At 42.6% G+C, this 15458-nt stretch overlaps 1 protein-coding gene across 1 annotated transcript; it reads left to right on the plus strand.

The window, feature by feature from the left end:
• Positions 1-1900: 1900 nt before the first annotated feature.
• Positions 1901-10523, plus strand: LOC124539091. Its single transcript, XM_047116414.1, has 5 exons — positions 1901-3775; positions 3859-4156; positions 4538-4635; positions 4786-5022; positions 10512-10523. The coding sequence occupies exons 1-5, from the start codon at positions 1901-1903 to the stop codon at positions 10521-10523; spliced, it is 2520 nt and encodes an 839-aa protein (XP_046972370.1).
• Positions 10524-15458: the final 4935 nt, after the last annotated feature.

Consider the following 15458-nt stretch of genomic DNA (forward strand, 5'->3'; position numbering starts at 1 on the left):
CCAAACTTATTTTTTTTTATGTAAGCTTTGATTCATCCGAAACGAATGTAGTTTCGGGAGTGAAGTTCTTACATCCCCTTACATCCCCTTGAGGATTTATCTTCTTCGCAAAGCGTAATTGCGAAGGAGGTGTTTGGTAAGTTTGAGGAGGTTTCCTTCGAAAGGAAGGGCTTAGGTCGAACGGATGTTATAACACATTCGATCGATACGGGTGATACGGCACCCATTAAGCAACGATATTATTGCTTGTCTCCTGAACGTCCGGACAGCTGAGTTTATTGGTGTGAAAAATTAGTCCTGACAGTTGGTTTATTAAGGTATGATAGTGTCGTTAGGTATTGAAAAGTGTGAACGTCCGGACAGCTGAGTTTATTGGTATGAAACATCAGTCCTGACAGTTGGTTTATTATGGTATGGATAGCAGTGTCTTTAGGTTTCGTTTGTGTTCGTTAGGCATCCTTTTATCCCTTTTCCTTATCCTATTATCCTTATGGAGCGGTTGGTAACTCCTTAAATAAGCCTTAATACTCAGAGCGGATTGTAACTCTGTAAAAATAAGCCTTACGACTCAGAGCGGTTGGTGACTCTGTAAAAATAAGCCTTAAAACTATTCCTTCACGTTTGGTGACCGTCCAGTATCAACTTTATGATGGTGTTGTATCTGTTTGGCATCCTTTTATTCCTTTTCTTCACCCTAAAACCCTTATGGAGCGGTTGGTAACTCCTTAAATAAGCCTTAATACTCAGAGCGGATTGTAACTCTGTAAAAATAAGCCTTACGACTCAGAGCGGATTGTAACTCTGTAAAAATAAGCCTTAAAACTATTCCTTCACGTTTGGTGACCGTCCAGTATCAACTTTGTGATGGTGTTGTATCTGTTTGGCAGCCTTTTATTCCTTTTCCCCACCCTAAAATCCTTATGGAGCGGTTGGTAACTCCTTAAATAAGCCTTAATACTCAGAGCGGATTGTAACTCTGTAAAAATAAGCCTTACGACTCAGAGCGGATTGTAGCTCTGTAAAAATAAGCCTTAATACTATTCCTTGACATTTTGTCACCTTCCAGTGACCACTTCTGAGTTGGCGTGGCATCTGTTTGGTTTCCTAATATTCCTTTCCCATCCCATATTACCTAACAAGTGTTGTTGTTCGTCTGGTCAGTAGAGAGTCTTATGTGTGAGTACCATCAGTCCTGACGGTTGGTTTTATTAAGGTTTGTTATGTCTGTTGGTTTGTATATTTTTCTTGTATAGTGTGTTAAGGTTAAGACTGTTAACTTCTCGTGGGTTCGAATAGTTAATTAGTCATATTATTTTCGCGAATTTTGGTGTCGTGATACTATTTTATAGAGGTTAATTATATTCTCTATTTAGTGGCATAGACTACTAGTAAATTTTTTTTTTAAGATTGCTTCTGAGAAGCTTTATTTTTATATTATCTGTGTTAAGGCAGATATTAGTTTTGTTCATGCGTCTGGTTATGCATGCAGCGAAGCTTTAGCTTTGGTGGAGTTTGTCCTGCACATACTGTGGGAGCTCTGTTTGTTTTATTTGGTTGTAGCCAAATAAATGAGGTGGTGAGTAGTAGGATTCAACGTTCGGACGTCTTAGACGGAGGTTGTGTTGAATATTGCTTGTTATTAAATATTATTGATTAAAATAATATTACGACTTGAGGAATTTAAACGACATCTGGCTTGAAAACTGGTTTTCGTTATCTCTGACGTCACATCTCGACTATTTGCTTTGTTTATCGGACACTTGTTTTGCTTACGGATTGGTTTTGTTGTTGTTAAGTGGTCTTTTTAGACCATATTTATTGTTACAGATTTATGCATTTATATTGATATAAATACATATATTGTTTGTTTCGTTGTTTTTTATGTTGTTTGTTCTTGGCGATGGAAGTCGATACTGAATTATCGTCCGATGCCCTAATTCGCCGAAAAAGGCCATATGAGGGCCTCGTTATTTTTAACTCCGATTCCGATACGGAGACGGAGATGAGGATGGCTGCAAAAAGCAAGCCTGCTATTCGCGGCAAAACTGCTAAAGGTCGTGGAAGTGGTCTTGCTCGGGCTAAGGCTGAGCTGAAGGCCAAGGCCAATGAGGCTAGAGAGGAGGCCTTCGAACGATCGCTTCGTAGTCGAGCGTTTCGAAAGGAACCTCCTCAGGCTGTCTTGGACTCCGAGGAATCTTCTTCCTCGGATGTCCACACCAAGGATCCCACAAAAATGGGCGCCGAGGAACTTCGCGCACAGGCTGGTCGAAGCGCAGCCCTCATTTTGGAGGTGGCACAAAAGTCCTCCAACTTAAAAGGAGGATTTGGCAAAAAGCTGAGGGAGTCGGCGGCTGCACTACAGGCCATTGTAGATGCCTTAGCGTCTCGGACGGAAGCCGAGGAGACTCGAAAGCTCCGCGCTGATAATGGACGCCTGCGCAAAGAGGTGGATAGCCTCAAGGCCGAGGTGAAGGCTCACCGTCGCGATTTTGCGGAGATGCGGTCCAAGGTCGCTGTGGTCAGTGAGGCATCCACCAGCTCTGCACAGGATGCTATGGCGGTGGAGAATATAAAAGCCTCAATTATATCGTCGATAGGCGTTATGATTAACGCCCGATTTGCCGAATTGGAGGAACGCCTTCCTCCGGCTAAAATACAGCGCCCACCATTAGCTGCTGATAAGAGGCGGGAATCAGCACAGCAAATTGCTGTGTCCCGAGCGCAGGCAGTCAATTCGGCTCCACCGTTGACTTCTGCACCCCTACCTAAGCGGGTTCCACCAGCTGCCCCACCGGCACCTGTTGCTGGCTCTTCAAGAGCCTCGCTCGAGTCGGAGACAATTCCGCCTCAGGTGGTCCAGGAAATGTCCTGGTCCACTGTAGTAAAAAAGGGGAAGAAGGGGAAACAGGCTCACTCTCCGGCTGGAACAAATGCCACGGTGGCGAACACGGTGCTTAAGACACCTCAAGCGGCCAAGCCTAAGCTGACTGCTCCTCGTACAGCTGCAGTAGTGGTTACGCTGCAGCCAGAAGCGGAGCAGAAAGGTGTCACATATGCTCAGGTCTTGGAGCGCGCTGAGCAAGGCATTAAGCTGCAAGAACTCGGCATCAATGGAGGTCTAAAAGTCCGACGCTCCGCGACGGGAGCTAGGGTGCTGGAGCTGCCGAGAGCACAGTCGAACCAGGCAGAAAAACTAGCCGATAAGCTCCGCACAGTGTTGGATGGGGTGGCCAGCGTCGTTCATCCCGTAAAAAAAGTGGACATTAAGGTGACGGGGCTAGATGACTCTGTCACCAAAGATAAGATTATCGCCGCAGTCGCCCGCGAGGGGCATTGCGCCATTGAAGAGCTAAGATGTGGAGAGATTGCGCGTGGGCCCGGTTACATGGGTATGGTCCGCGTGACATGTCCAATAGCTGCGGCGAAGAAACTGTCTGACGCCGGTCGTCTCTTGGTTGGGTGGAGCTCGGCCAGGGTATGCGTGCTAGAGCAGCGCCCTTTGCGCTGCTACAAGTGCATGGGCCTTGGCCATACAAGGATATTATGCCCATTCAATGCGGATCGAGGGAGCCTTTGCTTCCGGTGCGGCGTTGAAGGTCATAAATCGGCTGAATGCACCGGGAAGCTGCGCTGCGCGGTGTGCGCAGAAGCCGGAAAGCCCTCCGGGCACGTGATGGGGTCGAAAGAATGTAACCCCCCCATCACGAAAGGTAAGGTGGTCCTCGCTACCCAGACCACCAACAACGTCGGACGGCGCCAGGCCGAGGAGGAAGCTGCAATGTCAACATGAGTACCGACTTCAGCTTCCTTCAGACTAATCTCAACTACTGCGCCGGGGCTCAGGATCTACTGCTGCAGTCCATGGCGGAGTGGGGGATTGACCTGGCTGTGGCCTGCGAGCCCTATTACGTTCCTCCCTTAACTCATTGGGTAGGGGACGTGGACGGCACCGTGGCGGTCCTCGCGAGGAGTGGAACGGGGCCCCCCCTCTCACTCATCGAGAGGGGCTCGGGCTACGTAGTGGTGGGGTGGGGGAAGTACGTCATCGTCGGTACGTACTTCTCCCCTAACCGCAGCCTGGCTGAGTTCGAGACATATCTCGGCTTTGTCAGAGCTGCGGTGGCCAGGCAGTCACCGAAACCAACACTGGTTCTCGGTGACTTAAATGCGAAGTCGCGTGCCTGGGGCAACCCCGCCACGAATCCGCGAGGGAGGGCCGTTCAAGTGTGGGCCCTGCTCTCCAACCTGTCCCTTCTCAACAGGGGGCAGGTTCACACCTGCGTTCGCCAACAGGGGGGTTCCGTGGTGGACGTATCGTTTGCCACCCCTGTGGTGGCTCGCATAGTGCGGAACTGGAGAGTAGAGGAGGAGGCGGAGACTCTATCGGATCATCGCTACATCCGATTTGAGATCTCCACCTCTCGCAGGCCGTCGGAACCCCAGAGGGTGCCGACCACGCTGCCGAGATGGTCTCTCGGCCAGGTCGATCGAGAGCTGGTCAAGGAGGCCGCCATCGTGCAGCGGTGGGGTTCCACAGGAAGGAGGGAGGGCGCAAACGCAGAGGAACTGGCGGGCCGTATGCGCAGTTCACTCAAGAAGATCTGTGATGCGGCCATGCCTCGGACCCGGCGCAGAGTAAAGCGCCGGCACGTCTATTGGTGGTCGCCCGAAATCGCCGACCTTCGGGCGACGTGCTGCCGGGCGCGGAGGGCCTATGTCCGCTGTCGAAGGCGCAACGGCCTTGACACGGATCTGGAGGGACAGTTGCTAGACATTTATCGCCAGTTGAAAAAAGATCTACAGCTGGCGATAAGGAAGGCTAAAGAGAAAGCCAGGGAGGAGCTTCTGGCGGGTCTCAATCGAGACTCGTGGGGGCGTCCGTACCGCGGTGTGCGCGGGAAGTTCCGCACCCAAGGCGCCCCTCTCACCGAGACGCTACCGCCGGAACTCCTTGTGCGCCTGGTCGGGGAACTGTTTCCCCACCCAGGCGAGCATGTCCCTCCACAGATGGCCCCCAGCTCCGTGACCGAAGACGCAGTGGCTTCACCATTGATCACGGAGCGGGAAATGGAGATGGCCCTCGGTCGCTTGAAGGCCAAGAAGACGGCGCCGGGTCCGGACGGGGTTCCTGGGCGTGTTCTATGCGACGCCCTGGAATACCTAGGTGCAAGGCTTCGGGAGCTGTTTGACGAGTGTCTGTGCAGTGGACAGTTTCCGAAGCCTTGGAAAGAAGGGAAGTTGGTCCTGTTGCCGAAGGAAGGTCGGCCGTTGGATTCCCCTTCGGCATACAGGCCAATCGTGCTGCTGAACGAGACTGGAAAACTCTTCGAGAAGATCCTCGCAGCCCGTCTCGTTCAGCACCTCGAGGAGGTCGGTCCGGGTCTCTCGCAGGCTCAGTACGGGTTCAGGGCAGGCCGGTCGACGGTCGACGCCCTGGATGCCCTGAAGACTCGGACCACGGAAGCGGTGGCCCAGGGGCAAGTCGTCTTGGCGGTTTCGCTCGACGTGGCTAACGCCTTCAACAGTCTCCCCTTTGAGACTATACGGGAGGCACTTCGATACCATGAGGTGCCGTCCTATCTCAGGAGGCTGTTGGAGGCGTACCTCCAGGACAGGGAGATCCTCTGGGCGGGGGTCGATGGGAGGCTCATCCGGCATCGAGTGAGCTGCGGCGTTCCACAGGGGTCGGTTCTCGGCCCAATTCTGTGGAATGTCGGTTTCGACTGGCTCCTGCGGGCTCCCGTCCTTCCCGGGATGGGGGTGTTGTGTTACGCTGACGACACCCTCGTCACGGCGATTGGGCGGGACTTCCGGGAGGCGGCTCGCCTCGCCGAAGTCGGAACGGCTCTCACCGTGGACCGCATGGAAATGCTGGGCTTGAGGGTCTCCATATCCAAAACGGAGGCCCTCCTCTTCCACGGTCCACGGAAAGGACCCCCACGAGGTGCGAGTATCACCGTCCACGGGACGGTGATCAAGGTGCAGGCCCAGATGAAGTATCTGGGCCTGATCCTGGACGGTCGATGGAGCTTCGGGCAGCATTTTATCCAACTCGGCCCGAGGCTCATCAACGCCGCCGCCGCTCTTGGTCGCCTCCTTCCGAATGTGGGGGGGCCGGGGTCACTATGCCGGCGTCTCTATTCCGGCGTAGTGAGGTCGATGGCGCTTTACGGTGCCCCGATCTGGATAGATGCCCTCACCACTAAAAATCGGGCCCTGCTGCGCAAGCCGCAGAGGGTCATAGCGGTGAGAGGCATCAGAGGGTACCGTACGGTGTCGTGGACTGCGGCGACACTTCTCGCGGGCGATCCGCCCTGGGAGCTCCAGGCGGAGGTGCTCGCGGAGGTGTACCGGTTCCGGGTCGAGGCGAGGGACCGCGGCGAACGTCCAGGGTCGGCGGAGATCGGGCGGATCAGGGCTCTAGCCCAGCAAGCCCTGATCGTCCGATGGCAGGAAGATCTGGGGTCACCCACGGCGGGCCTAGCGACAGTGGAGGCGATCCGTCCCCACTTGAGTCGCTGGGTCGAGAGGAAGTACGGCACACTGTCGTACAGAATGACGCAGGTACTTACTGGACACGGATGCTTCGGTAAGTACCTGCACGGGATAGCGCGGCGGGAGGAGTCACCCTGCTGCCACGAGTGTGGTGCGCCAGTGGATTCGGCGTACCACACCCTGTACGAGTGTGCTGCGTGGGGGCCCCAGAGGCACACCCTTGCGGCGACTATGGGCGGAGACCTTTCGCTGCCGAGCATCATCAACGCTTGCTCGGTAGCGAGATGTGCTGGTCGGAGATGCGCTCCTTCTGCGAAAGTGTCATGTCGCAGAAGGAAGCCGCGGAGCGGGAGCGGGAAGAGAGTGCCGCCGCTGACTCGCTCCGCAGAAGACGACCGGGGAGGAGGAAAAGGCGCTACGCGCACCTTCTCCCGCCGCCTCAATAGGCGCCGCAGGGACTAGGGGGGTCCCAGTACCCCGGGAATCACCCCTAGGTGTTAGAGGCCCGCATAGGTGGGCCGACCGTCAGGGCGTCACGGTAGCATGCGTAAGCGATCCCGTGGCGTCCATCGAAAGACGGAGAGGGTACCGCTGGTTTTTTAGTGGGTAAACCCGGCGTACTTGGGCGCACTCGGCGTCCAGGGCTCCGGGGAGTCCCACACACCCCCCCACTTTCCATCACGTGGGGGAAGCGCGTAACGCGTTTTTCCAGCGAAAAAAAAAAAAAAAAAAAAGGTGGTGAGTAGTAGTTTTCTTAAGTTGGATTTTCCACTTTTTTTGTCATTTTATATTTCACATTTGAAATGTGATTTAAATTAATTATTTGTGTTGTTCGAGGTTCTGAGCTGGAGGGCCAGCTCGAATTTTTCTCGTTTACCCTCGCAAAATTCTTCCGGGAGGGGAGGTACTGTTACATTAAAAATTATTTTCATAATTTTAACTTTTTTTTATAATTATATAAAACGTCAAAAAAGTGTCAATTCGCTAAATTCCGTGCCTTTGACCCATTTCCCACTTAATTTATGTCGGTGTTGCTAGTATAACGCTTCGACTTGGCATTTTCTAAAATTTTAATTAATAAAATAAATTACATTTATTTTAAAGGTGCATTAAAACAATTATTAAAATAAGATTTTAATCATCCAATTCGTTTGTTGAATTTTATTAGAGGTCATTTCACATCGTTTCAGATTAATGTAATAGCTGTCTTCCAGTTTAAAGGTTAGTTCTTCGATGTAGGTGTCGGAGTCTAGTTATGATAAATTTACTTTGCCTCATATTTGGCTTTTCTTAATTTTAATAATTATTCCATAATTATTTCCTTGATTTTAGTATGGATATAATTCCTTTTTCATTAAGGGTATTTTGGTAGTGATACTGGTCACACTCGCTAACCTTTCAAAGGTTCGTGAACTTTCGATTTCGTTCTTTTTGAATTTTGGAACTATCGGCTTCACACCGAATCCAAACTTCTAATTCGATATACTGAATATATCGGTGAGTTGTCTTAATAATTGAGTTTCTTAATTTGTGGTTGTTTAGTATTCAGTGCTTTAATAGCAGTTATCTTTTCAGAATTTATATTAACAATGAAGTTTTGAAGTTTGACAGAACTTTATATCATGTTTACCGACTCGTAAAGAATTGTAAGTCTTTAATTCTTGTTTTTGATTAAATGCATTGGTTTGCAATTCGAAAAGTCGTAGTCATGTGTAAATTGTGGTTTCCAGTGACCCTTTGAAATGGTTCTCCGGAGTTGAGATCGTCAATTTGTGTAAGCAGGACTTTGAACCTCCAGAAGGTAAATTCGTGCTTACATCTCTCGTTAAAGGTATTTATCCTTTGCTTATTTGCATAACTTATTGAACCTGTATATTTCGTATTACAGGAGGTTTTTTTTTTAATCGGATTTACCCACCACGTGGACTTCTTGAATGGAAATATTAAGAGTGAACAGCTCCAGGTTCCTGGTTGAGTGTGCCCAGATAGCGGCTGGTGCAACTCCAAGGACGGCAGGCCTGTTCCCTAAGCCGTTGTCGGTATCCACGTGTAGCTGGAAACTTTGGTGATGTACCCCCTTTCAATTATATTATAAATTTCGTTTACACCTGTCTGGCGAACGGTGTATTCTTTCAAACCACATCAACTAATTTATTCGTCAGTGGCACCTAATTTTCAACCTTATATTTTGGATTAGTTAATATTGAATTTTCAAACTTGCCTTTTATCCCAAGTGACCCACGCTGAGTCTAGCTGGCATAATTTTATATAATAGTCATTATAAGAAGTAACATAAGTAACTAGTAAATTAAGTAATTGGTTGTTTATAATACTATGTTACTGTGCATTAAAAATTTTATAACCTAATATTGTTTCTTTACACCCAACCACCCGAAAGGTAACAAGCCTACAAATGAAAGAAGACACATATTGCACCACGCTGTCCAAATGTCAGTGGATATACAAATGGCAAATTATCAACTGATACATGCATATTTGTGATATCTTCTTTATTGCCCGAGGCAAATTATAAAAATGAAATAAGCATATGATTTTCAGTAGGTTCAGCTGCATGGGTTCAAATCCGCAAGCTTCGATTAAAATTGACCTGTTCTAAGCATTTAACCTTTCGGCATACAAGGTAAACAAATCTATAGTTTATAATGATAGACGAATATGTATTTTGAACGTACTGTTATAGGGTCCCAAATTAAACACTTTTTAAAAAAAAAAAAGGATATTTAATTCACAAACAGTTATTCAAAATAATTATGGATTGGACCCTTTGGCAACCGTTCCCGTGCGCGGATAACAACCAACTAACTCTAATTGAAAATGAATTAAAGGCTTGGATGCCAAACTGCTGTATCAGCAGTTTGGATTTTCTGGATGCAAATTCCTATACAAATCCCGGATATAACATCTCCCCCTATAAATAATAAACTTCGAATTATTAATTCGGAGTTTATGTTTTCATTGATTTCCTAAATCCTTAACCTTATGGGAGGTGATGACATTTCTATAACTTCATCAGAATTTATTTCATCCGTTTCGGTATATTTAGAGGCCTTTGCTCTTTTAAATATCTCAAATGATTTTCGGTTGCTGCCGGGTTTTTTACAAAACCAGTAAATATTAAATGTTACTAGGATAATTACGACTAACATAATAATAAAAGTAAGAACTGAATAATGTACTCCATATTTTACAATATGTGGATTATTAATGATTTTATCGGTGTCGTGCAAAATGGATTCTAAATTTATTTTATTATTCTTCAAATTAAAATCATCTAAATCAATATTTTGCAATACCACTGGTGAAGGAGATGAATTTTCTATATAATTTTTAAGTTTGTTTAAATTACAACATGAATCATTAATCAAGTTAAATTCTACATTAACAATTGGAAAAGTAATATTTTTAATTGAATTTCTAGCTACAAATTTTATATTTTTAGTAAATGCAGTACATTTGTTTGGAATAGTAAGTATTCCTGTTCCTTGTATATTAAAATCATCTAGTTCACGATTAGGACAATCGATGGATACCTTAGTTACATTAGATTGAACATAAATCCATTTATTATTTGAGATTGATTTCCAAATGTCAATATCACCAATTATAAAGTTCGTTTCACATTGCACAGGTAAAACACTTGTTGTTTTTGTTATTAACTCAATTTCACAGATAGGATTAGCACTTGTCACGTATACACTAGGGACGTCACAAATAAAAGCTTCCGAATTTAACGTTTTACAAACACTTAAAGTTTCTAGAACACAATAATACAGTTTGTCCTTGGTCATTGCTACATATTTATTATTTGGTATGATCACACTATACGCATTGGGATCCTTGATAAAATGTGGCACTGGCAAAGCCAATACATGATATAAATTATATTCTATTGGTATAACTAAAGGAATACTTAATACAAAGATAATTTTATTCTTACTATAATAACAGGATACAGTAGAGATATTCATAATTACATGCATCGAATTTGGTTCCAGATTAACAGGTAATTGCTTATTGCTACTAAGATATCTTATATTATTAGCGAGTTCCTTATATAATTGTTGTGGAGTCATAATTGCAGGATGTAAAATATTCTGACTGCTAAACATTATAGAATTCATTATATCTTCAAGTTGAAAGGATAATGCTAAAATATTAAGCTTCTAAATTATTTATAATTTGATTTTTGTAAGTTTGTAACGATACGTTTCTGAAAATACTTGAAAGTTTATCAATAGCAGTATTCATATTAGCTTCATTAACTTGTATTTTCCTTAAGGTATTGTTATAAGAAGAAATTACAGAAGTTGCGACCATAATGTTTTCTCTCATTAACATAGTTAATTTATTTTGATTATTCTGTATCGATTCTATGGCTTCATCATATTTCATACCGTCATTTTCATCCAAATTTCCGAAAATATATTTTACAGCAGTTCCAATACCTCCAAACCAGGCACTACGTTTTATTTTATTTTCCAACAATTCAGAAATGGAAGTAAATTCGCGAACAATATCATGATACCGGACTACTAACGGTTTTAAGATGCTATGACATTCCATAGTTTCATTAACTGTAGGCTCATCGCATAGATTTCGAACCGAATATAAAACAAGTTCAATGTTTTTTATATGTAACTTAAAATTTGAAATATCAAATGGGATTAGAACATCTAAATGACTATCAATGATTTTTATTTGACCAACGTAATCAAAATAAAGCCCAGAACGTGAGTCGACTTGTTGTATGTAGTCATTTTGACCTTGTGCTTCAGATGAGACACTGAAAAGAAACAACAAAGAATAATATTTGAATATCCATTCAGGGATATACTAATACTATATTTATTACTACAATAAATGGAAAACAATATACTAACACTAAGATAAATGGATAATTAGGAATAATAAGACTTACGCTGGATACATTTAGGATATTCCTACGATACCTTCATTAAAAGGTAAGTATTACTTCATTATTCTAAGTCCTTTATCAACTATTTAATCTTTTCTCCCTTTTTATAGGTTTCCTGACATTTCAGCCAGTTTAACTTCATCATAATGGTGTCGGACGTGACGACGGTTAATTAAGAGGGACAGAGTATTATTGCCATGTATTTTAACAACCTTATAGGGACCCTTCCATACGGGTGATAATGCTTTTCTTAATCTAAGATGATTTTTCAGATATACGTAGTCCCCTTCCTTATATTGTATTGGACGAGTACGCGAATCATAATATGTTTTAGAAGTAGATTTGGATTTACGGATATGTTCTAAAGCCTTTTCTCGTGAATATTTCAGTCGATTCTGAAGCATTCTGACATAATCAGGATAAGTAGCTCCAGGGGCTTCGTCAAAAACTGAATTAGGGATATAAGGCTTATTTCCGAAAATAAGCTCATATGGAGTAAAATTAGTAGTCGTGTGTACAGTAGTATTGTATGCCAGCATTGCTGTATATACATAACGTGGCCAGTTATCTTGTTTTTCATTTACATATGACTTTAAATATTCTTTTAATGTCGAATGGCTTCTCTCAAGGGCACCTTGAGTTTGTGGATGATATGGAGATGACCAAAGTTGCTTAATTTTAAGAAACTCACATGTAGTCTTGAATAATTCAGAAGTAAAATTAGTTCCTTGGTCCGTTAAAATAATTTTGGGGATTCCGAACATAGAAATAAAATGTAATAGACATTCGCTAGTTTCTTCAGCTGTTGTACTACGGATTGGATAAGCTGTAGAAAACTTCGTGAGGTCATCTTGGATGGTAAGGATGAATTTTAATTTAGCAAGCCCTGCTTCGGGTAATGGACCTACTATGTCCAAAGAAACACGTTGACAGGGAGATGTAGAAGTGCTTGTTATTTGCATTGGGGCTCTATTAATCCTACGAAGTGCTTTATTTTCCTGACAGTGCTTGCATTTTTTAACATAAGATTCAATATCACTACGCATTCCTTTCCAGTAATAACTTTCTTTAATTCTATTATACATTCTAGAATAACCTAAATGACCCGCTATTGGTATATCATGATTATCATATAAAATTTTCTTAACTTCTGTAGGCGATGGATACGTGATATTATTGTGATACACATGTAATTTTATATTAGTATTATGAAACAAATAAGTAAGAATATTGTAGATTTTAATAAAAGAATGTTTTTCAAAAGGATTTCTAAAATCCGTAATGGCTAATTCAGAAATAGTTTCATTTGATGTTAATTCATTTCGAATGCGTTTAACAGATTCAAAGATTTCAGGATATGAAGCTTCATCAAAGTGATGAACTTTAATAAAAATTAAATAAAATATTTTATTATTCAATTCAATTTTATGAAATGAATATAATTCCTTTTCAGTATTCAAAATATCGCTTATATTAGTTAAGTTACCAATTATTTCTTGTATATAAGGATTGGATTCATCAATGTCAATCGAGGTAGGTATAATATTTACTTTACATGGTGATTTATGAAGACTTTCATTATGCTCTATAATATGTGTATTAAAATTCACGTTTTTATTAGTTAGGGATTTTAGGAAAGTTGTATAATCGTCATTAATAGGAGCAGCACTTACTTCAGAAGAAGAAGGTAAGTTTCTAATTTCAGGTGGTTCAAGAGAAGTAAGGTTACGCTGCTCAGGTAAGTTATCTTCCTCTACTAGTTGATTTCCCAAGGAAGAAGGCAATGAATTATCATTTTCGAGTAATCCGATTGACGGTAAGTCACTACTATTTATATCCAGAGGTCTGAAGGGAAGATCTTCGTGAATATCGAGATCTTCTAAAGTTAAAGGACTAAACGGTAACTCATCTGAATTACCTGGAGCCGAAGCTACCGCTTCTGGGATACCATCATTAGGAGTTGTAGATTCTTGAGCTTCGGGTATATCCTTAAGAGGGAGATTTTCCCCTGTAGGATGGACAGGATTGACGGGAAAACGCGATAGAGCGTCTGCATTAGCATTTATTTTTCCCTTTTTATATTTAATCTCATAATCGAACTCCTCTAATTTCAATCGCCAACGAACTAGTCTAGATCCAGTATCCTTACAATTAAATAACCACTCTAGTGGTTTGTGATCCGTTAGGATTGTGAATTTATTCCCATAGAGATAAGGACGGAACACTTTTGTACCGAATATTATAGCAAGACATTCCTTCTCGGTCACGCTATAATTACATTCTGCTTTATTCAAGGTTCGGGACGCAAATGCTATAGGGCGATCCTGCCCTATAGGTCCTTGGGATAAAATAGCAGATATTGCATAATTTGAAGCATCACAGGTGAGAAGAAATGTTTGAGTAAAATCGGGATATGCCAAAATTGGTGAAGATACGAGTTTATTCTTTAGTGTTTCAAGGGATAGTTGGTGAGTGTTCTCCCATTTAAAAGGTGTGTCCTTCTTTAGAAGAGATGTTAATGGTTTGGCCAATTTTGAAAAATCTTGTATAAAACGTCTATAATATGACACAAGACCTAAAAATGATTTTATATCCTTCGGTGATTTAGGGACAGGAAACTCAGTTACAGCTTGTATTTTATCTGGGTTTGGCTTAACCCCATTTTCATTAATTATATGACCTAAATAACCTACTTCTTTGCGTAAAAATTCACATTTTTCCGGTTGTAATTTCATATTAAAATTTCGTAATCTTTCAAAAACCGTTCTTAAATTCTCTATATGTGAATTTAGATCATGACTATAAATAACGATATCATCCAGGTACACAAAGCATCTTGTACCTTGTAGGCCTGAGAGGCAATTATTCATTGTTTTCTGGAAAGTTGCAGGGGCATTCTTTAACCCAAATGGCATTCTATTAAATTGGAAATATCCCTGTGGCACAGTAAAAGCGGTCTTAGGAGCGTCTTCTGGATCAACGAGAATTTGGTGAAATCCAGAAGCAAGATCTAAAGTACTAAAATATTTGCTGTTACCTAATTGGTCTAGGATTTCAAAAATCTGCGGAATTGGATAAGTTTCTCCAACGGTTATGTTATTTAGATTTCTGTAATCAATTACAATTCTCCATTTTTTAAGTCCTTCTGAGCTTGACTTTTTAGGGACGACCCAGATTGGAGAACTCCATGGAGAGGATGAAGGTTCTATTATGTTTTCATTTAACATTTTATTTATTTGTTCTTCCACTTCCTTTTTATGACATTCTGGGAAGCGATACGACTTAGTGTGGATAGGAATGTCAGTAGTAGTTTTAATTTTATGTTTTAGGGCAGTAGAGAAGGAAAGCAAATCATTTGACAAATGGAAAATGTCTGAAAACTCAGCACAGATGTCAGTGAGAGCTTTAGTTTCCTCATCGTTCAGATGGGAAGTTCGTAACGAGTTTATTACCTCGCAAGTTCGATCATAAATAGTTTTGTCAGAATTATTTATTCTTATAGCAGCAGAAGTGACTAATGGTTCTAATTTTAAATTAAGATTTGATTTTACATTTGCAATTTGTTCTGATGTATTAGCTACTGTGATATTAACTCTTTTATTAATTTTTACCTTCACAATACAATTGGCAATTAACAATGTATCGGATAGATGTTGGTCCAGAATAATACCTTCTTTTAGTTCAGGGTTTTGAACTGTGCATTCGATGACAGTTTCTGTTCTGGATGGTATAATATAAATCGGATCAAAGAAATTGAGCTTTAGATTTATGTCCTTGAATCGCAAAACATCATGTGTATAGTCGATATTGCAACCGAACTTCGTAAGGAAATCCGTACCAATTATACCGTCATAAGGTAAATTTATATTTTCAATTACATGAAATTGGTGTTTTATATGTTTATTTTTTGATAAGTCTAGTTGTAGTAGGAAATGACCTAGTGTGGGACTTGTTTCGTTACCCGGGTCAATACCCTTAATATGGATAATCTCTTTAGACATATTAATTTTCTTGGATATGGATGTTC

This window comes from Vanessa cardui, chromosome 21 (assembly GCF_905220365.1).
Source record: "Vanessa cardui chromosome 21, ilVanCard2.1, whole genome shotgun sequence".
Taxonomy (NCBI): domain Eukaryota; kingdom Metazoa; phylum Arthropoda; class Insecta; order Lepidoptera; family Nymphalidae; genus Vanessa; species Vanessa cardui.